General features: G+C 44.7%; 2 protein-coding genes across 2 annotated transcripts in view; one reads left to right on the forward strand and one right to left on the reverse strand.

Moving 5' to 3' along the window:
• Positions 1 to 9,316, forward strand: part of ITSN2 (intersectin 2) — a 137,708-nt gene extending 128,392 nt beyond the window's left edge. Inside the window, exons 35-39 of the mRNA XM_006880713.1 lie at positions 456 to 577; positions 1,321 to 1,403; positions 8,090 to 8,173; positions 8,481 to 8,654; positions 9,159 to 9,316. Of these exons, the coding sequence (XP_006880775.1) occupies positions 456 to 577; positions 1,321 to 1,403; positions 8,090 to 8,173; positions 8,481 to 8,654; positions 9,159 to 9,316 (621 nt within the window). The remainder of the gene's footprint in view (positions 1 to 455; positions 578 to 1,320; positions 1,404 to 8,089; positions 8,174 to 8,480; positions 8,655 to 9,158) is intronic.
• A 2,404-nt stretch (positions 9,317 to 11,720) lies between these two features.
• FAM228A (family with sequence similarity 228, member A) overlaps positions 11,721 to 25,275 on the reverse strand; it is a 22,143-nt gene continuing 8,588 nt past the window's right edge. The window contains exons 4-9 of the mRNA XM_006880714.1: positions 22,124 to 22,211; positions 21,857 to 22,013; positions 19,117 to 19,426; positions 18,709 to 19,013; positions 15,365 to 15,503; positions 11,721 to 11,894 (exon numbers count right to left, since the gene is read on the reverse strand). Of these exons, the coding sequence (XP_006880776.1) occupies positions 11,721 to 11,894; positions 15,365 to 15,503; positions 18,709 to 19,013; positions 19,117 to 19,426; positions 21,857 to 22,013; positions 22,124 to 22,211 (1,173 nt within the window). The remainder of the gene's footprint in view (positions 11,895 to 15,364; positions 15,504 to 18,708; positions 19,014 to 19,116; positions 19,427 to 21,856; positions 22,014 to 22,123; positions 22,212 to 25,275) is intronic.

Raw genomic sequence — 25,275 nt, forward strand, 5'->3', positions numbered from 1 at the left:
CTCTATGCACGACTCCTGGTTTCCATGGCCCCTGATGGTCCAGCTTTGGACTCCTGCCCTGTCCCTGAGCTGTGTGCTTGCATGTCCAAAGGGCCTGTCTGATGTCCCACAATGAAAAGCTGAGGTTCTGTCTCAGAGATTCTGAGCTCTGTCTCCACCCACACTGCTTATCAGGGTCTGGAAAACCAGGCTGTAACTAAGTGCCAAGGGCCCCTGTGTGGAGGAGACCCTGCCACATCCAGAGTGTGGGCGTTCGGGGCTGCTAGCCCATTCCATCTGCCTATTGACCTTTGCAAAATGGAGGTTGTTTTCTTTTCTCCTGTGTCAAAGATCTCAGCTCGGCCCCTTTCTCCCTCAGCCAGGCTTTCCAGAACAAACAGAACTCCAGCTCTGTGCGCGGTTGGGGTAGAATTTGGCCCGACTCACAGCCTGTGTTTCGACCCTTATTCTTTTAGCCCATTTTCCTGAACGAAGTCTTGGTGAAACTGCCCACAGACCCTTCCAGCGATGAGCCCGTCTTCCACATTTCTCACATCGATCGGGTCTACACCCTCCGAACAGACAACATTAACGAGAGGTCAGTCCTGACCACGTGTGACCTGCCTTGAAATCTGGGAGAACTCCTGGACGTCTCCCTCTGCTATGAAACTTCTCTCCAATCTGTCTGCACATCCTGTCAATTCTGTGCCCTCCACCTTTCTCAGCAAGCCCCCTCTGCTCCATTCCTACAGAAAGGCCCTCGCTTAGATGCCCAGGACCACCACTCCCTTCATTTTCTCACTTCAGTCCCTCCTCGGGCCATTCCCTCACCATCTTCCTAAACAGCCTGTCTGGCTGCCTCACTCCTCTGCTGAAACCCAGGGACTGCCTGCAGCCCTTGGGAGAAAATGCCACTCTTTCCCTGGTTTCTAAGGGCTACCCCTCACCATTTCAGCATCCGTCCTGCCCCTCCACCCACAACACCTGTGTTCCCAAGGGGACTCGCATGAGACGTCTCCTCCTCAGGACAGAACCTCGGCCCACACGCCTGCGTGCAGGCCTCTGAGGGCTGCCATCGCTCATGCTGAGCCCTCCCAGGGAGGCTGTCCACATCCTCTAGTCTCTGTGGCCACAGCCCCTCCTGGCTGACAAGAGTCCCCTTCAGGCATCCTCAGCTCAACCATCAGTTAGCTAATAACTTCCAGTCAAGTTAATCAAAGTTTGATCATTGAAGCTGAGGTTAGCAAAGGGAACAACCCTCATGCAGAATTCTGGGGCACGTGGTGGACCCCAGGCGGGGTCTGTGGGTGGACCCAAACGGCTTGCTCTCTTCTCCCACAGGACGGCCTGGGTCCAGAAGATTAAAGCGGCCTCCGAGCAGTACATTGACACCGAAAAGAAGAAACGGGAGAGGGCGTATCAAGGTACTGGGTGCCCTCGAGGGCTCTAGGGATGGGGATGGAGTGGCCCTGCGGGGCCCTCCCCTCTGAGTGACTGTGAGGTGGCTGGGCCTGAACAACACCACTTGGTGCGGATGAAGATTAGAGCCCGGCTCCGGGGTGCCCGCCTGCACAGACGGTCCTTGCATCTGACATGAGCCGTGGCGCCCTTCACACTACCAAAGTCTCAGTCCTGCTGCTAGTTCTCCTCTCTTTCCCAGAAGAAGTGTCCTCTCTTTCCACAGCCAGTCTCACCTCTTACAGATCTGTTTTGCTCCATGAGTCGTCACTTCTGTGCACTGTGTCCCTTCAGCTCGTAAAGGCTCTCGGCTCTTCTCCCCAGCAGTCAGCCTCGGCCCTTTCTCTCCCTCCAGGTCCATCCCACCCACCCTCCACCTGGACCCTCACATCCTGGGTCTTCAGTCTGCACTATCCTTTTCTCTCCCTCACAGCCTTTCCCTCCACCTGCTGTCTTTGCTCGTCTTTGTAACTGGCTCTTTCAAACAATACACGTGAGCTAACCAGCAGTCTTGACTCAGTTTCCATTCTTCCCTGGTGCCCCCACGCTGGATCACGCGTCCTGAAAGCAGATAATCACATCTCCTCTTCCCCTGAGGAACCCCGGGTTACTCTGGAGTGTCCTCCTGCTGCGGAAGCCTTCTTTCTCATCTCCCCTCCTAGACTATCCTCCTTCGACCCGAGGATTTCCGTCCCCACTGAACACCCCCACTTCCCCTCTCTGTGGTCCCTCATCTCATCCCGGTTTCAGTGGTCTCCGAGCTGCTCTCTCCGGCTCACAGCACTAGAGCCAGCCACTCTCCAGAACCGCCCGCTCAACCTGCCCCTCACAGTTCCCTGCCCTCTCCGCCTTGTTGCTGTTAAATGCCATCAAGTCATCTGTATCTCATTGCAACCTCGTGAATGATGGATCCAAACCGTGCCCTGTCCTGTGTCCTCATCATCTCTGACCTGCTCAGGCCACTGCTGGCCACTGTGTCGATCCACCTCTTTGAGGGTCTGTCCCCTCCTGCACTGACCTTCCACCTTTCCAAGCAGGATGTCCTATTTCCGGGACTGGTCCCTCCTTCCCAGCTTCGATTTCTCCACTAAAGTCTTCCCAGCACTAGCTCTTCTAGGACCAGGATCCCAGTAGCCTTCCAGACTGGACACACTCTTTTGACCCCTTCCTCAACCCACTATTGAGTCAATTGCCCACAATGTCCATTCCCTTCCATTATTATCCTTTGCATTTGCTTACTGTCTTCCTTTCCCAAGGGTAGACCCTCATCTCCCACCCAGACTATAGCCCCACATTCCGTGATGACACTTCTTTGCTCTAACACCCACCCCTGAATAGACTTCTTTCCTGTTAGTTCCCAAATTAATCTTAGATTTCTTACCTCAAGACTAGGGGTCTACCCACAATATCCCCTCTTAGCCCCACCTTCCCAGTATTTCCTGTATCTCCCTCTAACTGAACACTCCGTAGTTTCTGTCATGCCTTCATGCTGCCCTCTCGGCTGACAGGCTCTTTTGTTAGGTACCTTTGAGCAGGTTCCGAATCCTGACAATCTATGCACAACACAGTGAGGCACGGGCTGGTCCTGCTCAGCCTCACTCATCTCTGTTTGCACCCATTGTTGGAGCCGCTGTGTTGAGGGTCTGTCTTATTGAGGGTCTTCCTCTCTTTCGCTGACCTTCTGCATAAGCAAGTGTGGTGTCCTCCAGGAATTGGTCGTTCCTTATAGCATGCTGGAAGTATGTAAGAGGAAGGCTTGCCATTCTCACTTACAAGGAGTTTCCAAGGGATTTGTTGTTCTGGAAATTTGTGATGCTCAGTGTTCTTTATCAACACCATATTTCAAAGATATAATTCTTCTGTCTGCCTATTCATTATCCAGCTTTCACCTGCATATGTTGTTGTTAGGTACCCTCAAGCTAGCTGTGACTCTTGGACTCTGTGGACAATGCATCTGAACTCGCCTATCCTGCACCATCCTTATCATCTCTGATATTCTTGGACCCATCATTACGATCACTCTGTCAGTCCATTTCACTGAGGGTCTTCCTCTCTTCTGCTAATCCTCCACCTCTCTAAGCATGATGCTCCTTTCCAAGGACTGGACCTTCTAAAACCATATGCAGGTTATGTGAGATGAAGCTTCACCGTTGCCTCTCAGGAACACCCTGGTTGCACTTCTTCCAGAACAGATTATCTGTTATTTTCTAAATCCATGGGATATCCAGAACTCTTCTCTAACAACACAACTCAATGGCATCGCGTCTTCTGTCATATTTCATCATTGTCCAGCTTTCAGATAAAAAGCAAGTATATGAAAAGTCTGTGGCTTGATTCAAGTGCACCTTAATCTTTAAATTGCAATCATCACTACTTAACTCGTTGGCAAGATATTTGACAGCCAATTTTCCCAATGCATAACATCTTTTGATTTTTTGGCTGCTGGTACCAAGGGTGTTGATTGTGGATCCAACCAAGATTAAATTGTTGACAGCTTCAGTCTGTTCTCCATCTATAATGATGGTGCCTATTGACCTAGTGGTGAGAACTTTTGTTTCTTGACATTGAGATGTAACCCATATTGCAAGTTGTAGTCCTTGATCTTCTGCAGCAAGTACTTCAGGTCTTCCTCACTCTCAGCAAGCAAGGTTGGGTCATCTGCATACTGCACAAGTTGTTGATGAGTCTTCCTTCAATCCTGTTACCACATTCTTCTTAATAAAGTCCAGCCTCTCAAAATAATTTGTTCAGCATGCAGATTGAACAGATATGCAGAAAACCCTGAGGCACACTTTTATTTTGAACCGTGCAGTGAGTTCTGACAACAGCTTCTTGGTCTCAGTATAGGTTTCCCTGAATATAGTTAAGTATGCAGGGATTCCCATTCTTCTCAGTCATATTTTGTTACGATCTGTACAGTGAAATGCTTTTGCATAGTCAATAAAACACAAACATACATTCTTCTGGCATTCTGTGCTTTCAGCCAGGCTTCATCTGACACCAGCAGTAATATCGCTGGTGCCATTCATATGAGGTGATTGAAAATTCTATGGCTCGGGTCAAGAGCCTCAGTCCTCAAAGTGATATCTTTTATTTTCTACCCCTAGAGCAGATGTGCTCAGTTTTATAATGCATTGTTTGATTGCCTGTTCTTTGAACTGTTTCCTTTCTTGACTGCTGCTTTCATGGGCACTAATTTTAGATGATGCAAGGAGGGATCAGTCCTTGGAGAGGGACATCATGCTTGGGAGGGCGGAGGGATGGCGCAGGAGGGGAAGACCCTCTATGAGGTGGATTGATTCAGTGACTGGGGTCATGGGGGTGAGTATGTTGGAGGCAGTGAGATTGGCACAGGACAGAGCAGGATTTAGGGCTGTTGTACATAGGGTCACTATGAGTCACAGGTGACTCGAAGGCACATACCAAGTAAAACTTAGTCCTTGAGCTCTTCAGTATTTCCTATCACAGTGATTCTTAGTGATCCAGTTGTAAGGATTTTGTTTTCTCTATGTTGAAGGTGTAGGCCATCTGGAAAGCTATAGACCTTTATGAGAAATAGTGAAGAGATCTTCAAGTCCTCCTCTCTTTCAGCAAGCGTGGTTATGATCATATTTTAGGTTGCTGTTCTTTCTTCTTTATTTTGTATACTGTCTTTCCATGTTCTTCATCATAGGGTCCAGCTTTTCAGGTTTGCTCATTATATACACTTAGTGAAAGGATGCTGTCTTGATACACATTTTCCCTGATTGAAAACACATCGTATCACCTTCTTGTAGCTGAACAACCACCACGTGGTCAATATCTAGGTTTCACCTGAGCACAGCCAAGTATTCTGGAATTTACTTTCTTCACAATGTTATCTTTAATTTGCTGTGATCTACACAGTTGAATATATTTGCATGGTCAATAAAACACAAGTAAGCATCTTTTTGGTTTTCTCTGCTTTCTATCAAGCGCCATCTGACATCAGCACTGTTAGTCCTCATTGCATGTTCTCTTCGAGTCCAGCTTACATTTTTGGCAGTTCCCTATTGATACACTACTGAATTATTTTTTTTCCCATTATCTTCAGGAAAGTTTTTTAATTCTCATCTCACATCAAAATTTTTTCCATTCTGTATAGCCCAAGTTAAATACTGCCTTGCGCCATGATGTTGCCCCAGAGGCCATAGCCAGCCAGTACTTCTACCTGGAGTCTGTTCTGTGGACTTGTTCTCATCTTCATTCCTCTGTTGCCTCTACTTAAGTCCCTGAACACCTTTTTCCTCCCTTGAATCGTACTGAATCATAAGCTCCCTGAAGTTACACCATACTTACCCTGCATGACCCAGTGTGTCTTAGAACCACGTGCTTTATCTACAGTTCTGTTCATGGGGCAGATCCTCTATTTGCTCCCGGCCACCAGGATGTAGCAACTGGCCCTTCTGAGGCCTCTTAACAGAACTGTCACAGCTCCTGCGAATGCCGATTCCAGCTCCACTGCGTCCTCCATCTGTGCTGTGTGGGCCTGTTTGCTGGTCTCTCCACACAACCATGCCAATCCCTTGTCTCCACCTGCCAAACTCCCTGGTCCCCACTTCCACACGGTCCAAGCCAAGCACACAGGTCCAGCCCTCACACTTCCATCCTAACTGCTGTGGTTGCAGCTCTATGTATAATTTTGGGTTTTGTTGTTGGTTTAGGTTTTGGTGTTTGTTTGTTTTTTTCACTTTGTTAGAGTTTTTAGTGGAAACCTACAGAGTCAGTCAGGCTCGCATTTGATCATTTCCACACAAATTGTTCAAGGCATTATTTATATTTATCACAATGTGTCTGCATTCACTTTTGTTCTTTTGTTCCGTTTCTAGTACTCTTACTTTCCCTGCCCCCATATCTTCTCATTTTGCGTTTGAGTAATTGTTGACCTTTTGGTCTTGGACATGTGATTTTTAAGTGGAGGACTAGTTGTCAGGTAACATCCTTTATGCACCACGTGCTGTCTCACAGAAAGACGACCTCGGATCGGCCTTTCTAGGTTCACACGGTGTCTCAGGGCCATCACCTCAGGCTGTCCTCTGTTCTCTGCTGTTCTGGTGTGCCTTCTTTATTTTTATCATTATATTTTTTTTTATTCAGGTTTCCCTTATTTTGTAATATTCTCCTGAAAAGGTATGTGTGTAAATCAGCTTTTGCTAACTGAATCTTATTTTAATGGTACCTCAGAAGGTTTACTGTTGAAAAAAAATCAATGATTGAATAAATCTATAAAACATATAATGATCTCATAATTGGTCAAAGATATAAATCAAAATTTGGGGTTTTTTTAATAAAGTTATGCACACACGTGTGTGTGTGTGTGTGTGTGTGTGTGTATGTTTTGCATAGCATCAGTATATGTATATATTGTTGTGCTTTTTCTCTGTGTTAATGTCTACACATCTGTACGGTGGACATCAGGCCCAGTACTCAGCCAGCGAGACCCAAAGAGAGGAAGGCCCAGCCCTTGCCTTACAGGACTGGGAGCAATTCTTTAGAGAAGTGGGCACCTTGTGGGGAAGGGTGTCACTTCTCATAAAGTTATATATATCTTGACTTGGTTTTTTAAAAATAACTCACCAAGCAGCCTTTTTTTTTTGCTTTTAAATTCCCTTGAGAGTTCATGTTTATCAAGATAATCCAAATTCACTGGCTAAATTGTATATTAATATTTTTAATACCTCCTTAAATAGAATAAAGTCATAAGTGAAACTGCTTTACAAATTTAAGTCTTCACATTTCACTGGAATCACGGTGAGTGGTTTAGAAAACCAGCGTTGGGGGGTCAAACATGCATGAATGACCCTGGCATTTCGACAGCCTGAGACTTGAATCCATTGATTCTTCTAAACCTGTTTTGTCTCAGCCACTAGTCATGACATGTTGGCAGTTCAGACCCTCCAAAAGACCCTCGGAAGACAGGCCTGGCCATCTGCTTCCAGAGGTGCCATCCTTGAAAAGCCCATGGAGCAGTTCTGCTCTGCACACGTGGGGGCGCTGTGAGTCAGAACTGACACCACAGCAGCTCATGACAACAGGGAGTTACAGAGACCCTGGGGGGTGACTGTGCAGGACAAATGGTGCAGTTTGTGGAAGGGTCTTAGCACAGGGCTAACACAAAGTACCTAATATTGTTGCTGGTAAGTGCTGCACAAGTATATTGTATGATTGTTTCTATTTTCTGGGCAATTGAAGGAGAAATACAAGGATGAAAGAATTAAAAATAATTTTTAAAAACAGCCCCAGTCTGTACTTGCCAAAGGTTCCTCTCTGGGGAGGAGACAGTGCTCAGAACTTCAGACCAAGCAGGCGGTGGGTGCTTCCCACCTAGGAGATTGGCTGCACAGAGGACAGAAGGGGTGGGGTGGAGGTACCAGTGGACCTGGGTCCTGAAGGATGTGGATGATGTTGTTAGGCAGAGATGGCAAGGAGGATGCCCCAGCTGGTGACATGGGCTCAGCAAAGGCACAGAACAGCCAGATGCCGCCTGCTAAGGCCCAGTGTGATGCCCCGTGACGCTTGGGGCAGTGTTGACATTGGTTCTGAAAACACACTGTGACCATCTGCAGTTGAGCACCAGCTTGCAAGTTTCATTTCCAGAAAAGAAAGTAACGTGACTGATCTTCCTCTTTCATAGCCCGCTCTCAAAAGACTTCTGGGATCGGACGTCTAATGGTGCATGTCATTGAAGCTACGGAATTGAAAGCCTGTAAACCAAATGGTAAATGCTTCTGTTGTTCAACAAATAGGGTGACTGCCCTGCTCTTTGCTGATGGCTTATCTGAGCAGTGAAGGGTGGGATGCTTTATGAAGCCCAAAGCAAAGGTAGACTTCACTTTCCCAGGCTCATGGGGACCCAGACAGGTGTGAGGTTAGCATGGGATGATGTTTCAGACTACAGGGTGGGCTGGTGGCCCCTCAGGAAGCTCCTTGCTGCCAAGGGCTGTGGTGAAGCATCGGTTTGGGCCCACAGCAACCGGCGTGTCACTTGTCTTAAAAACACCTGTCCCATCTGTCTCTTATTTCAGGAAAGAGCAATCCATACTGTGAAGTCAGCATGGGCCCCCAGAGCTACACCACCAGAACCCTCCAGGACACACTGAACCCCAAGTGGAATTTTAACTGCCAGTTCTTTATTAAAGACCTTGACCAAGATGTGCTGTGTCTCACCATGTTCGACAGAGACCAGTTTTCTCCAGATGGTAAAGTATAGCTCAGCAGTGGGACCTGAAGGGCCCCCCCAGACTCGAGACCCCAGTCTTCTCTCTACCCGGACTCTAAGGGGAGTCACAGCTGTCATTCACTCACTTGCAAAGCAGGTGAAGTGCCTGCTTCAGGGGGTGAAAGGGAAGCCTGTCTGTCAGGAGGCGTTTGGAAGGGTGTTTCCCCACCTCAGGTGTCACTCTCCTTGGCCCCGGCCACCAGCCAAGGGCATAACGTGGACAAGCATATGTCCCTGGCTCCTGCTGACCCTCTGACCAGAGGGGCCTGAGCTCCACCAGCCAGTTTCTCTCACGTTAGTCTGTTGTCCTAGACGTGTCCCTCCACAATAGCAGCGTCCATGAAGCCTAAGAAATGCTTATTACGGAAGGAGATTTGGATTATAAATCCTCTTTCGGACACCTCTCCTGGGGTTAGATTGTAACACTTTTTTTGGGTTTTTTTCAATAATAGAGCTTTGATTGTCACATACTATTTCCTCACAGATTTCCTAGGTCGGACTGAAGTTCCCGTGGCAAAAATCCGATCGGAACAGGAGAGCAAAGGCCCTACGACCCGCCGGCTCCTCCTGCATGAGGTCCCCACCGGGGAAGTCTGGGTCCGCTTTGATCTGCAGCTTTTTGAACAAAAAACTCTCCCCTAGGGGCTCAGGGAAGAGCTGGACAGAAACTGACCGCTTGCCCTGAGCTGAGCAAGCATCACGCGGCTTCATCCATCCCAAAGCCTCGCGCGCCAGGACCTTCTGTTTTATTGCGCACTAAATCGCTAGCAATCTATGCAAACGAGATCTTTCCTATAAGTAAACCAAACCCCATAGCACAGTGCCTTGTATTAGTGTTAACACTTTGAGCTGTGTTTAGATGCCAAGGTTTCCATTTTCAGGGCTACACAAAGTATTATGTGGAAATGAGGCATCGGCGCACAGGAGTTACCACTGGTTGAATGTGTCCACGTGGAGTGGTTTGGTCACCCCGGAGCCATTCCGTGTCGTGTGAACCCTGTGGGGTCACAGCCACTCAGGAGGTGAAGGAGGACGAAATGCCGAGGCCTCGGCTCTTGAGCAGCCTGATACCGAGTTACTGTCTGCTCTGCACTGAAGAAACCACCGGAACTTGATCGTTTTGTTCCTGATTAGAGTCTCTCTCTCGTTCTCTGCTGAGACAATATTGTATGAAATCTGAGAAGGCGCGATGTACTTTAATACTGTGAACTCTAATGATGTGGAAAATATTTTTCAGTTTTCATTTTCTGAAGTATAAATTATTTATGTAAATTCCTTGTTTTTTGCATATTTCATAGGACATGCCTCTTTAAGCTTTGTCATTGCCAATATGTACAGAAAAAAGAGAATTAAAATATAAGTTTATGAATGTAACTTCCTCTCAAAGCATGACTGGTTTACTTTCTACTTGAGAAGCTCTTGAAGGGAAACTCCAGAGATTACTGAAAAGGAAACTAAATCTCCTTGTGCGACCAACCGAAGACTGAGGTCAGGAGACCCACAGCTCTGTCAGGACTGCCGGGAACTCATTCTGTGACTTCTGGCAGGCTCTCTAATGTCTCCGTCCCTCTGTTTCTCTGACACTGGATGATCTTGTGGGAGCTGCTCTCACACTCCTGAGCACTGTGCTTGTCTGGGTGAGCAGGAGACAAGGGTGGTGTCTCATCCCGGTAAAGAGGATGCACGAGGCCTGAGCATTACTCAGCAGCCACCTCTCCACCTGTCCCTTTGTCTCCACACTTGTCAGGGCTTCTTATTCATCCTCTGAATTTTGAAATTTGAAACTCTTTTCAATGTTGATATGTATATTTTAATAAGGCCCTGGAGTGATGGGGAACTAAGATCTCCCTTCTTGAAGGCCTCCCTTGCGCTATGGGAACCCTGATTCTAAAGGGAGCAGGTTGTCTCAGAGCTGTTGTAGGTGCAGGAATGATTCAGTGTCCCACGGGCTCTACCATGGCCCTTCTTCCTACAAACAGCATAACTGATCAAAAGAGATCAAAAATATGTTTCAATATACTCAAAATTGTTTTTCTTTAAAAGTCCATCACTTATCCCAAATAATCCGAATCAGTTACAATACAAAAAAATAAATAACTTTGTAGTGTGGGAGGAAGAGGCACCTCTCACTATCTAAAACCAAAACCATGAATTGCCTTGACAGGAGGAAGTGTTGGTCTTACATAGGGTTTAGGGAGCATGTTTTTTATCAGCTACAGAGGCAAGGGTGGTCGATCTTGTAGGGAATCTGCTTCTGACTAGATGATGTTGAAAGCTTAAAACTATGATGGATCCTGATGATGCTGGGCTTACTCATAACTGTAACCACAGTCCTTTTCAAAGAAATGTGAAGGTTTTGATTCTCACAAGGATGAACTGCGTCTAATACCGTTTCTTCATCTGTAGATACTTTAGGGTGCTTTGGTCAGATTTAAGATAACCTCAGCTGCAATCTTTGGGGGCCTGCAGGCCCAGGGCCACACAACCCCATCAACACCATTTAACGTCAGCACACTTACAGCCTCAGTCACTCCTCCTAAACAGGAGCAGAGAAATTGAGTTCTCTCCTCACTGCTCTGAGACCCGTGCTCCCCGTGGATGGCAGGTCAGAGTCGGGGGAGGACTGAGCTGGCGTGCCACTCTGTGAGGAGACTCGGCAAGTGCTTCGTGCTCCTCAGGATCAAATGGTGTGGGGGCAAGGGAACCCACCCCGAGGAGACCCAGATTCTCAGCATGTGACAACATTGCAAAGGGTGTCTGTTGCCTGGTAGAATGAGTGTGAGCACTGGCACCAGAGGGGCTGGAACAGGAAGAAATCACTCCCAAGCTGTGAGATTGACCAGGAGCAAGTCTCTGAACCTCCCTGAATTCCTATGCCAAGAGCTACTATTACTACTGTGTTGAGATGTTTAAAATGCTTAAATGAATAAGAATTACCTCACACAGCTCTTGATTCACAGCAGTGAATATCATTTACAGTATTTCAAACTGTTGTCTACATACCACGCACTGTAATTCAACAAGGCTTTACTGCAAACACCTTCCTTTACTTTTGGCACAACTTGTGGCTGCCTTGCTTAGCCCTCATGTGCAGGGAGGCCAAGTGCTTCGCCAGCACTTCTGCTGTTAAAACTCTTCTTTCCAGAGGATGTACCCCTTCCTGATGAAGTCTTTCCCCTGCTGCCCAGGATCGAGGTCTGTGCTTTCTGGCTCCCAAGACCTATTGGCAGAAGAGGATTGTTGAGTATGTTGTAGGGATGAGGGGCTCACAGGGGCAGGGAGAGAGCACCCAGCACTAAGCTGCTCAGCTTTCAAGCAGGTCACTAACGGGCTCATGCTCACCGTCAGGTTTCAGCAACTCTCAAACAAGGTTTCAGTATCCTTACACCATATAATACCAATCTTATTACAGTTCAGCCGATAGAACTCGCTGGCCACAAAATGCACGCTGTCCCCCCATGTTGCTCATACCAGCCAGGGACAATGATTCTAGCGCCCTGCCCTCTAAGGTTAGGGACAGGCATGTCCACGTGGAATATAAGAGGAAATGGCATGTGTCACCTTGGGCTGGCCCACATACACCTCCCAGAGCAGGACTTCTCCTTGATGTCTTTCATTTTTCAGTTGACAAGGATGCATTACCCCAGATCAGCCATTTCCTAAAGCTGTTAGGAGTACGATCCATAGCAATTCTATGAACAATGGATCTGAACCCTGTTCTATTCTGCACCATCCTCACACTTCCTGACACACAAGAGCCCATTGTGGCAGTCACTGTGTCAGTCCACCTGGTTGAGGGTCTTCCTCTCCTTCACCAACCCTCCACTCTTCCCAGCATCATGTCTCTCTCCAAAGAACAGCCCTTTCTAGCAACATGCCCAAAGTATGTGAGGCAAAGCCTCATCATTCATGTCTCCAAAGACCACTTTGGCTGCATCCTCTCCAAGGTATATTTGTTCTTTTAGCCACCCGTAGGATGTTCAGTGCTCTTCACCAATACCATAACTCAAAGGCATCAGCTCTTCTTTTCTGGCACCTTTATTCACTGTACAACTCTCAGATGCACAGCAAGTGATTGGAAATACATGGACTGAATCAGACTCTCCTTAGCCCTCAAACTGACATAATTACTCTTCAAATATTTGCACTGTAATACATCTCCTGTTTTCCAGACTGCTGGTACCACGGGTATTAATTGTGCATTCAAGTAAGATGAACTTCTTGACAGTTTCAATCTTTTCTCCATTTATCATGTTGTTGCTTATTGGTCCAATGGCAAGAATATCTGTCTTCTTGACATTGAGATGCAATCCATATTGATGGTTGTATTTTTTTATCTTCTGCAACAAGTGCTTCAAGTTCTCACTTTCAGCAAGCCAAGTTGTGTAATCTGCATTGTTGTTGTTGTTGTTATGTGCCGTCGAGTCGTTTGCGACTCATAGCGACCCTATGCACAACAGCCCTAAACCGTGCTCTATCCTGCGCCAATCTCATTGCCTCTGACACACCCATCCTGAGTACCCCAGTCACTGAATCAATCCACCTCATAGAGGGTCTTCCCCTCCTGCGTTGTCCCTCTACTCTACCCAGCATGATGTCCCTCTCTAAAGACCTGTCTCTCCTTACAACATGTCCAAAGTATGTCAGACAAAGTCCCAGAATCCTTGCCTCCAAGGAGCAGCCTGGTTTGATCCTCTCTACTATGAATCTGTTTGTTTTCTTGGCAGTCCATGGTACATTCAGTACTCTTCTCCAGCACTACAGCTCAAAGGCGTCAATTCTCCTTCTATCCTCCCTAGTCATTGTCCAACTCTCTGATGCATAACAAGTGATTGCAAAAACCATGGCCTGTATCAGGTGCACCTTAGTCTCCAGAGAGACACTGTTGCTCTTGAGTATTTTGGAGAGGTCCCTAACCGCAGACTTTCCCATCACAATACATTTTTTTATTTCCTGGCTACTGGTGCCAAGAGTGTTGACTGTGGAGCCGAGCAAACTGAAGCTGTGAACAATCTCAATCTCTTCGCCATCCATCCTGATGCTACCGATTGGTCCAGTGGTGAGAATTTTTGTCTTCTTGACATTGAGCCTCAGTCTACATTGAAGGCTGCAGTCCTTGACCCTCTGCAGTAAGTGCATGAGGTCCTCCTCAGTTTCAGCGAGCAAGGTTGTGTCATCTGCATAACGCAGATTGTTGATAGATCGTCCACCAATCCTAACGCCACGCCTCTCCTCATATCTGCATAACAAAGATTATTGACAAGTCTCCCTCCGATCCTGAAGCCACATCCCTCTTCATAAAGTCCAGCTTCTCAAATAATTTGCTCAGCAGACAGATTGAATAGGTATGGAGAGAGAATACAACCCTGATACACTCCCTTCCTAATTTTAAAGCATGTAGTGCGGATGATAGTGAATTTTGAGTTTTGGTGCTGGATAAAATTATTGAATATATCATGGACTGCTAGAACAAATAGGTTTGTCCTAGAAGGGGTGAGACCAGGCTGCTCCTTGGAGGCAAGGATTCTGAAGCTTTGTCTGACATATTTGGACATGTTGCAAGGAGGGACCAGTCCGTGGAGAGAGACGTCATGCTTGGGAGGGTGGAGGGACAGCGCAGGAGAGGAAGACCCTCAATGAGAAGGAATAATTCAATGACTTGGGTAATGAGGGTAGATGTGTCAGAGACAATAAGTTTGGCACAGAATAGAACAGGATTCAGGACTGTTATACATATCGATGGCACATAACACACAAGTGTTCTCTTGCTCAGTTCACACAACAGCCTCCTGGTATAGGTTTCAATGAGCACACAAGTGAGTGTTTTAGGATTCCTTTTCTTCTCAATGTCAGCCAGAAGTTGCTATGATTCACACAGTCAAATTCCTTTGAATAGTCAATAAAGCATGAATAGACATTCTTCTGGTATTCTTTACTTTCAGCCAGGTTCCATATGGCATCAGCAATGCTATCCCTGGTGCCTCAACCTCTTCTACATCTTGCTTGAAATTCTGGCCGTTTCCTATCTATGTACTGGTTTAGCCTTTTTTGAATGATCATCAGTATTTTGCTTGCATGTACTATTAATGATATTGTTCAGTTGCTTCCACATTCAGTTGCATCACCTTTCTTGGGAATGGGAACAAATAGAGACCTCTTACAAACTATTGGCCTGGGAGCTGTCCTCCAAATTTCCTGGCATAGACTGGGAAGCACATCCAGGGCTGCATCTGTTTATTGAAACAAGTCAGTTGGTATCCCATTGATTCCTGGGGCCTTATTTACCAATGCCTTAAATGCTGCTTCCACTTCCTCCTTCATCATCATTGGCTCCCGCTCATATGGTACTTACTAAATGGTACTTGTCCCACACGCTGTGACAGTCAGCCAGTAAAGGCACAGCCGTTATCTCCTGTTTTTCAAATTTGTTCACATAAGGCCCTCCTGGCCAGAGATGCCCCTTCAGTGCAGCCACACCAAGCCTCCAGCAATCCCATCGTTTGAGCAAAATAAACGCTCCACCTGCTTCCTCTTTCTTACTTCCTTCTTTAGCTGTCACTTCCTCTGCCCTCAGGAGTCAGGCATGGAGAGAGGACAGCAACAATGGCTCAGACGTTCAAGTCAGTGTTATCTTGAGGGTTCTGTAAAATCAAGCTATCCCAGCCCCTTTTCCCCCAAACCTCTGCTCACCTGACCCTTCCTCTCAGCCCTTCTAATCTCCTGGTTCAGCTTGGAGATATAAAATTGCTTTTTAAAAGCAATCTGACTCGGGTCGGTAATGTTTTTATCAGGCAGATATTCACTTTGTATATAGGTTAGGATTTCAGGTCTGCAAAGAAAGAACAAAGTCAGTACAAACTGTACAGAATCAATAATTGAAACTTAATGAACCTTTCCATGTCTTATGAAAAGTAAAGCCTGAATAGACACTATGACATAGGGGCTGTTGAGCACACTCTCTGTCCCAACCCCGGCCTGGTTGACACAGCTCTTACGTAGATAGTGAGCATGGATCTTTATGGTGGTGGCTGGGTAGACTGCCAATGGACACCTAGGCCGAACTAAGGTGGGTGTGCCTTCAATACCCAGAGCTGCTGTTGGGCAGCTTCTGAGTGCTCACCACTGAAAGGCAAAACATTTTCCAGCATGTACGTAAGTAGTGAAAAGCTAGTGTATAGGGAATGGGAAATGAAGCAGGTTCACAAAGAAGAAATGTGACACAAAACCACATAATAAAAAACAAAACAAAAAAACAACACCACATAATCCCAAAGAGGAGTGAACCGGCCTCTTGGCTCCCCAAACTGAGCTAAAGGACAAGGTTTCCGTGACACACTGATGCTAACATGCCCAGCCCCTCACATCACCACCCCTGGTTTTGCATCTCTTTGAGCAGATTCTGGGTTTTGTCATTACACTGGCCCCATTAAAGCCTCCTTGCTCCAAAGTCCTTTATTTCTCTATGAAGCCACCATGTGCTGCACCCTCTGGGGCGTCTTCTCCAGGCTGCTCATTCCTATCCAATGAAGCCTAGTTGCTTTAGGGAAATGAGGCTGCTTCTCCATTCATTCACTGAAGCAGCATTTACTCATCATCTACTGCATTCCAGCCAAATGCTGATAACACCAAAATAAATGTGATGGTTGCTGCACTCAGAGGCTTGCTGCTGGATAAATGGCAGGTAAGAATGTGGAGTTATAAAGGAGCAGTTATGAAGTCCTTCACTGGTACTGGAATGGCCTGCTTTGGACAAGAGAACAAAATTATGAAACAATGTGGCACTTGTAAGCATGCTGACCTGACCAAATCATCTTTTTTATGTATATTTATTTTTAGGTGAATGTGAGTGGCAGGTACCAGAAAGCACCCTCACTGTGTGTTGTTAAGGAGTCGGGCCTTCATAGGGAGGACTGGGGGAAGCCAGTGGTGAGTGTTCAATTGGGGAGAGCTGATCACTTGTAAAGATCATTCTAGTGGCAGGGAAAGGATGGGCAGGAGTGGACAAGACTACTGGGAAGAAGACCAGCAAGGAGCAGTGACCAAAAAAAACCCCAACACCACCAAACCTTTAGCAAGGACTGGTAAAGGAAATGAAGCAAAATAAAGCATGTGCTTTGTTGAAGGGATGAGGAGTCATGTAATGATGTGTAAATAAAAATATGCTTGAGGAAACTCGGTAAAGGAACCATGGTTAGTACAGAATAAAAGACAAAAGTTTCAAATCATAAGAGAAAACAAAGGAGAGTTGATTATTTGCAAAATTCAGAGCAGGGATAACATGGAGATAGTATGAAAACATAAAAAGAATTTTCTTTAACAAGATTTAGAAGTGTGTAACAGGTCAACTCTCCTGCAGCAACAACTAGGAAAAGCCAAGGGGCGGGGGACAGATGCATACCCGCTGTGGTCAAGCGGATCCCACTCATGGAGACGTAGTGTCAGGTTTCCAGGGCTGTAAATCTTTACAGAAGAAGACTGTCCATCTTTCTCCCTGGTGCAGCTAGTGGATTCAAACTGTCAACCTATGGGTAGCTGTGCAACACAAATGTATTATGTCACCAGTCTTGTGTGTGTAGTTGCTCCTGTTGTTGTTACTGTTGACTATGATTCATGACAACTGTATGCACAACAGACCAAAGCCTTCTACCTTGCACCACCCTCGCTGTCTCCATCGTGCACAAGCCCGTGTCTGTGGTCACTGTGCCAGCGTATCTCAGTGATGGATTTCTTCAAGAGTGTTCTTCCATTTTGGTTTTAGAACTCCAGTTCTTTGCGCATTTTGTTCTAATACTTTGTTAATCTTCTTAAGCTGCCCTTTGATATCTCTGTACAGCTCTCTTAGGTATTATTTCTGCCTTCTGCTTTCACTTCTGTATACTGAATAATGAGTTTCAGAGTCTCTTCTAACATGCATTTTGGTCTTTTTTCTTTTTAATGACCTTTCACTTTCTTCATGTATAATGTCTTTGATGTCATCCCACAATTCATCTGATCTTTGGTGATTAGTGTTTCATGCATCATATCTTTTCTTGAGATGGCTTTTTAAATCGGGTTGGATAGACTCAAGGTCATATTTTCGCTCTTATGAGTTTGTTTTCATTTTTTATTTGAACTGGGAGATGGATACTTGATGGTGTGTTCCACAATCAGTCCCTGGCCTCATTTTTACTGCTGATGGTGAACTTTGCCACTTTCTCTTTGCAAAGATGTAGTCAATTTTAGTCTTGTGTATTCATCAGGCTAGCTTCACATGTATAGTCACTGTTGATGTTTTTGTTTTGTTTTGTTTTGTTTTACAGAGGGGCAAGATTTTATTTTATTGTCACATTCATCTCACAAATAAACCCAACACTTCTAAGACAGTAAATTGCCAGTGTAAAAGATATTTGCCATTAATAAATCACCAGTGGTACAAAATTCTATTATGTGATCTCCAGCTTCATTTCTGTCTCCAAGGCTATGTTTCCAACTGCAAGTCTTTCTTTATTTCTCACTTTTTCATTCTAGTCACCAATTATTATCAATGTATCTTAATCTCAAGTTTAACTAATATCAAACTTCAGAAGTTGTGAGAAATCCTCAATTTCTTCATCTTTAGTTTTAGTGATTATTACATATATTTGAATACTTAGTTGTATTAACAGGTCTTGCTTATATGTATGAATATTATTCTATCACAGAAAGCACTGTATTTCAGGACAGACCTTGAAATATTCTTTTTTTTTTTTTTAGATGCTCAGCCTCATTTAATACCATAAGAGAGAGCTTAGAGAGTTTTAAGAGAATGAAGCCTTTATTTCCTTGTTTCACACAAAGCTGTCAGAGTTGGTGGCTTTTTGGTTTTTAGTCAAAGAAACCAAATCCCATATCCTCGTCCGACTCTTCCGACTCTTCCTTTGCTTCCACCTTGGCTGGGGCCGCAGCAGCAGGAGCAGCAGCCACAAATGCAGATGGATCAGCCAGGAATGCCTTGACCTTTTCAGTCATGGAAAGTGTAGTCAGTCTCCACAGACAAAGCCAGGACCCACTTATACCCATTGATGATGGAATGTGGTATTGAGGCCATGGCTGGGTAACAAATCTGCAGACAGACGCTGGCAACATTATGGACACCCTCCAGGAAGTGGGTATGCAGGGTTTCCTCTGTGATGTCAAGCACTTCAGGATTATAGATGCTGCCGTTGTCAAACACCTGCTGGATAATCAGCCCGAAGGAGAAGGGAGAGATGTTCAGCAGGGTGGCCTCGCTGGCTCCCACCTTGTCTCCAGTCTTAATCAGCTGCACATCACTCAGAATTTCAATGGTGCCTCTGGAGATCTTAGTGGTGATGCCCAAAGCCTGGAAGAAGGAGGTCTTCTTGGGGCCCAGACCAGTGTTCTGGGCTGGCACGGTAACCTCACACAGAGCAATGAATGGCACCAGCACGGGCAGCAGCCGGCACCTTGTTGGCCAGCAGCATGTCCCTGATCTCTGTGAGATCCTCTGTGGTGAACACAAACCCCACGTTCCCCCAGATATGAGGCAGCAGCTTCTCCAAGGCCGGGTTGATGTCCAGGTGGCCCCAGATGGCCTTGCGCATCATGGTGTTCTTGCCCATCAGAACCACAGCTTTCCCGCGGAGGGACATGCGGATCTGCTGCATCTGCTTGGAGCCGACATTGTCTGCACCCACGATGAAGCATTTCGGATAATCATCCAGAAGTTGAATGATCTTAAGGAAGTAGTTGAACTTCCAGGTCGCCTTATCTTCCCTGGGCATCACTGCGGTGCATCAGGGATTGCCACGCGGGGTTTAAAGACAATGTCACTCTCATGAGGACGCCTGGCGAGAGAGGGTGAAATATTCTTTTTGACAATGAATGTGACAGCATTCCTTTTCAATGTGACATTCCTGACATTGTAGACACTGATTCACATTGACCAATGGCAGGCTATTTCAGTTCACTAATGCCTAACAGGAAAAGAACAGGCAATCTCCTCCGATGTGACTAACTGTCTCTGAAAACCTACCAGAGGGTCAGCTATGGGTTGGTTCCAGCTCTACGGTACATGGCACACAGCACACAATGCCTAGAATAGGGAGCTCTGGTGGCCTAGTGGCAAGAAGTTGCGCTTTAATTGCAAAGGCACACAGTTTGAATCTACCAGCTGCTCTAAAGGAGAAAGATAGGCAATCTCCTCCTGTGCGATAGACTTCCTCTGAAAACCCACCAGAGGGTTAACTATGGGTTGGTACACAACAACTACAATGTGTTCCATTTCATCTTTTACAACAATTTTGCTAGACTCATATTTTGTACATCCCAAGAATTATTAATGGATGCTTGCAATTATTAATGCTTATTTGCAGCTACTTCTCCTTGTTTTGAGTTATGTCACATCAGCCAATGAAGGTCCTTCATGGGTGAAAGTTTCACTTCACCACATCATTCAGGTGGGCTCTACTTTGAGGAGGTAGCTCTCCTCCATTCACATTCTGGGTGCCTGACAACTCAAGGGGCTCATCTGCCTGCACTATACCCAACAAAGTCTGCTGGCATTTATAGAGTTTTCAAAGATCTGTTACTTCAGAAGGTGATGGCCAGTGCTCCTTCTCAGACTGTCTTTGTCTAAATTCTGCTGAAACCTGTCCACCAAAAATAACCCTGATGGTATTTGAAATACTGGTGGCAGAGCCATCAGAACTCCCTTATATACAGAAGGTATATGTTAAATAACAGATATAAAAGTAAATTTATTTATCCTTTAATTTACAATGAACATTTTAAACCTTAAGGAGCCATGGCAGTGTAGTGCATAATGTGTTTGGTGGCTAAAGTAAAGGTTAGAAGTTCAAATCCACCAGCTCTTCTGCAGGAGAAAGACAAACAGGTTTATCCTATAAAAATTTACAGCCTCAAAGTCTACAAGAGCTAAAGGGATGTCACTAGGCGGAACAGGCCCAATGGCAGTGAGGGATTTAAACCCTAGACATGTATTTCAGTTTTTCATTCATTAAAACCAGCAACTGATTTCCTTTTTTATAGTTGTGACTTTTACCAGGACTTTCTTCTGTCGGTATGCACAGAAACCAAGTCTACTGACTAGGAGTTGCTTCCAATTCACAGTGATCCTCCATTAGCGTTCCTGAAGCTATCGGTCTTAATGAGAGAAGATAGCTCCTCTTTCTCCCACAGAGCCACTGGTGATTTGAACAACCAGAGATGTATGGTCTTTGGTTAATCTTATGGCGTGAGAGCTCCTTAGGCATTTAAAAAAAATTCATCTGGAATAAACAGAAGCTGCTCGTAGGTGAAGGCAAGTAGCCCAGGGGGCTTCATCTACACAAAGCTCCGCCAGGCAATACCAGGACTGAGAATCAACATCACAACAAATCTACAGCCTGTTCAAGTCATTAAATATACTAACATGTGCAAGTATGACTAAAGGGTAAGGGAGCTCTGGTAGCTTAATGGTAAGAAGCTGTACTGCAATCCCAAAGGCAAGTGGTTCAAATCCCATGTGCTTTACTGCCTCTGAAAACCTGCTGGAGACTCAGTTATGAGCTGGTTCCGACTTGATGGCCTACATCAACACATTAATGGTAAAATGAAATGGTTAATGGTTACACATTCAGCTAAAACTGATCACAATTGTCTCAAATTTTATATAAGATATAAAGGTGGATCACATGGGTTTTTAAGGGTAGGGGGAAATTCAGTCTTATATTGTAATGATGAACACATGGCATTACACATTTTTCAAAACCCATAGAAATATGTAACCATGGAGCAACATTACAGTGTTTACAGAAATAAAGGAAATGAAACTTACTGAAGGATCTTAACTCATTTTCAACCAGCTGAAATGAACTCACAGCTGAACTTCCAGTGGGCTTTTGGAGACTGTAAACCACTCGGGAGGAGACTGCCCATACTTTTCCTGCAGGACCACTGTGGCCACCAGGGAGGTGCTGCCGTTAGGTGAGCAGCATCCCCAGGGCACTCTGATTTACCTCAGCCATCACTGCTGAGTTACTGGCCTGAGGAGCCACCATGGAATCCAGCCGCCAGAGAGGCATGGCCATTGGTATAGCACAATGCCCTATGGACTAGGCCACTAAAGCTAGCCCGACTTGTAACTAAAGTACAAGTTAAACACATATTGTTCTACGAGCAATCCTCAAGCTTGTTCACGCTTACCTGCACTCCCTATGAATTTTTCTTTTCCAGGATCTGGTAAAGGGTTTCCGCATTTCTTTTGGAACCGTGCTGTGTAGAGTGAAAGTGAATGGGGGCAAGTTGGAATGCATCTTGGCCTTCTCTAATTCTGTAAATTCTTTTATTGAATATTTTTTTCCTGCAGGAAGAGTAGAACTCTCAATCAACATTTCTTACATCAACTCCAGTTACTTCTGGAACAGGAAATAATTTGACAAATCTGTCCTTGAAAAGGAAGCCACAGAGTACCTGTCTTCAACTGAAGGATATCTCTGCCCTCTTCAGCTACCTCTTGCTGTCTTCGAAACAGAGGATCATAAAATGGTGGAACAAAAACCTAGAGAAAATGAGAATCTTGAGGATTCTAGTGCAATTCAAACACTAATTTTTTGTCATTCTTCTCTAAGCATTTAAGTGTAGTCTTAATGTATCAAAAATCCAAGAATAAAGGCCCATGAATATTATCCAGCCACAGAGCAGGGAAATGGTAAATATTTCTTCTGATGATCTGTTTTTCACTGAACCTTAAATGAGCAGAAGTACGGTTGCCAAAATAGAATGGAAGCAATTCTCTCCAGAGTTATACTGTCATCTTTCTGTCAGACAATGAATAGTTGCTGATGGCAGGAATATGCCACACCTTAGCCGGTTCCTGTGCTCAGTGATGTAAAAATTGAACTGACCAACAGCAAAAAAAAAAAAAAAGACAAGCTAGTTATGAGTGGAGTTCAGTTTAGATGTTTTAGGGCCCAGTTCAGCCTGGGAGGAAGAATGCTTCTGGATAAGCTAGTGAAGGTCTTAAAGGGCATGTGAAAACTACACGGGCGAACATTTGTGCAATTGTATGTAAAGGGCTGAGAAGACAGATGAGAAATACTTTTTCTCTCCTTCTGTAAATTTTGGACAGAGAGGCCATTTTCCCTATTATTTATCCCCAATAGCACCTAATCTTGTGCTGGGACCAAGAATACTAGGTAAATAAGTACTAAATAAATGACTCAAAACCATAGTACCAAAATATGTACTGCCTTCAATAGCCTGCTGGTGAAATTCTCCCTATAGTGAAAAGAACCTTTTTGTCTTCAAATGATTTGGCTGGTTTTCCAAGAGAAAGAAAATAAACCACATATGTCTACAGAGCCACTTTTAAAAAATAAAAATAAAAAACTAATAATAACATCTGATTACCACTTCAATAACATAGAAATAAAACTGAAGTCTGTATCTCTAATTTTTAATTCATATATTGGCAATTTTAAAAGCTGAAGACTTTATATATAAATACTCAACCATTAGATTACAAATTTAACCATTAAGTTATAAGCGCAACCTTAAGACCTTCTGGGTAGCTTTCCTGATATCCTCCTTGATCTGTAATAGGGGGGCCCTTGTCTCCCAATTTTCTGCCATTCCCTGGTCACCCTTCTTTGTAGTTGTTACCCACATAACCTCCTCTCTCTGCTGTACTTTAGTATGATCAATAAGCTAATGTTCAACAGTCACACACGTGTACCACAGTCACACAGTATAAAGTCTCCAGCTGTCTAAACAACTTCAGGTTCCTATTCTAAAAAGCAGGGAAGATGCTTTTGTGGATTTTTTTTAAGAATAGATACTAAGACTAAGACAGAGCAGTTCAATGTAAAATCTCTTGAAGGTAGGGGAGCAATAAGGGTGACACAGAATAGGTTTGGCTTTAGAGCTTAAACAACAGAGTGAATATGATTGACAGAAACTGCTGTCTGTTGCAGGCATTCTATCCTTGACTTAAGTCCAGACACAATGTTAAACTCTCTCACACTTTTCTCTAAGCTTTCAAAACTGCCCAGGAAGTCATAACATTGCAATACTCTGTCAAGAATATAGCAAACTGCTTTTTCAGAAGTTTCTCTACCATGCACACAAAACCTTGGAATTTAAAAGACCAGCCCTCTCTAAAAAAAAAAAATCCTAACAAATCTGTGTTAGAGAAAGTGCAACCAGGGTGTTCCTGAGAGGTGAGGATGGTGAAATTTCATCTCATGTACTCTGGTTATGCATGCTTGGAAAAGGAGAGGGTCAGTGGAAGAGAGGAAGACCCTCAGCAAGATGGACTGACATGGTCACTGCAACAGCAGACCCGAGCAAGGCAGGGGTGTGAGGATGGCGCAGCTCTGGGCAAGGTTTCCTTTTGTTGTTGACTAGGCCACTGTGATTCAGTCACTTGATGGTTCCTAACAACAATGGCCCCCTTTACAACAGTAAGGCTTTTAATATCAGAGCCATTTGCAAGAACATAGTAATCACCCCATCTCCTATCTAGCACACCATGCTAGGGGGAGAAAAAAAATCTCTCTTCTGGCTCAGACTACTTTGTATTTCTAAAATTTTCACCTTTTGTTTAAACCTCTGCTATCTCATCTAGAATCTTGTAAATCCTTAAAGACCTTCCTGAACAGTTGCTCTTATCAAAGACGACTTTTGTAAACAATCAGTGTGAGGGAATAGTTTCAATTCATAAGGAAAGAAAGAAAAAAAACACCCTTACCTGATTTTTATTATTATTATGTGATATTGCTAAATTTGTAAAAAAAAAAAATTGAACTTTGAAAGTGCTTTGATTAAAAGCAGTCCTGGTTTTCTGGTTTCTTCTTTTTACACAATACAATATGTTGAATGAAAATTACATTTCTTAACAATTATAACAGTTGAAGGAAATTCTAGCACTGTACTCTGTAGGCAGTTGTGCTAACTCAAATGTCCAAATCCAGCAGCAGCAACAGCAAGGGAAATAGGGTCACTCTCCTCCCCTGCCATTTCCAGCCTTGGAAACCCAAGGGAGGTCAGCTGTGAAAGAAGTGGTTTAAACTTAAAGGAAATGTGTTGAGTTGATAACAAGTAAGGTTTTTTCCCCATAAGACAGTTCAGATCAAGTAGAGCAGCCATAAGTTGTTCATCACAAGACCCAGGCACATCCTACAAAAGCAGCTGTAGAAATGGCATCATACATGCAGTTTCTTTCTGTACTTTAACTTTACTAACTTTACCTTTAACATTGTTGTGATTACTGTGTCAATCCAATAAGGACGGTGGAAAAAACCAAAGAAAACAAGAGCAACAAGCTGGGTCAAGGACATTGTTATGCGTCCAGTATCTACCATGAAACTACCTACCTCAGGATCTCTTGTTAAATAAACAGTATATGTTCTTGCAGATTAAGTTAAATTTACCTAAAAGTATTCCAGAAAAGTCTCAGTCCAAATCGACTTCTCTCTAGCCCTCCACTCTAAACCAGGCTTAAAAACGCAGCCAACTGTTAATGTAGTTATCTGCAAAAGACTCAAGCAAGACCCACACCTCACTCCATACACAAAAACCAACTCAAGGTGGATCATGGACCTAGGACTAAAACCAAGGACTAT

Source organism: Elephantulus edwardii, unplaced genomic scaffold (assembly GCF_000299155.1).
Source record: "Elephantulus edwardii isolate Elephantulus edwardi_28Jun2011 unplaced genomic scaffold, EleEdw1.0 scaffold00009, whole genome shotgun sequence".
In the NCBI taxonomy this organism is placed as follows: domain Eukaryota; kingdom Metazoa; phylum Chordata; class Mammalia; order Macroscelidea; family Macroscelididae; genus Elephantulus; species Elephantulus edwardii.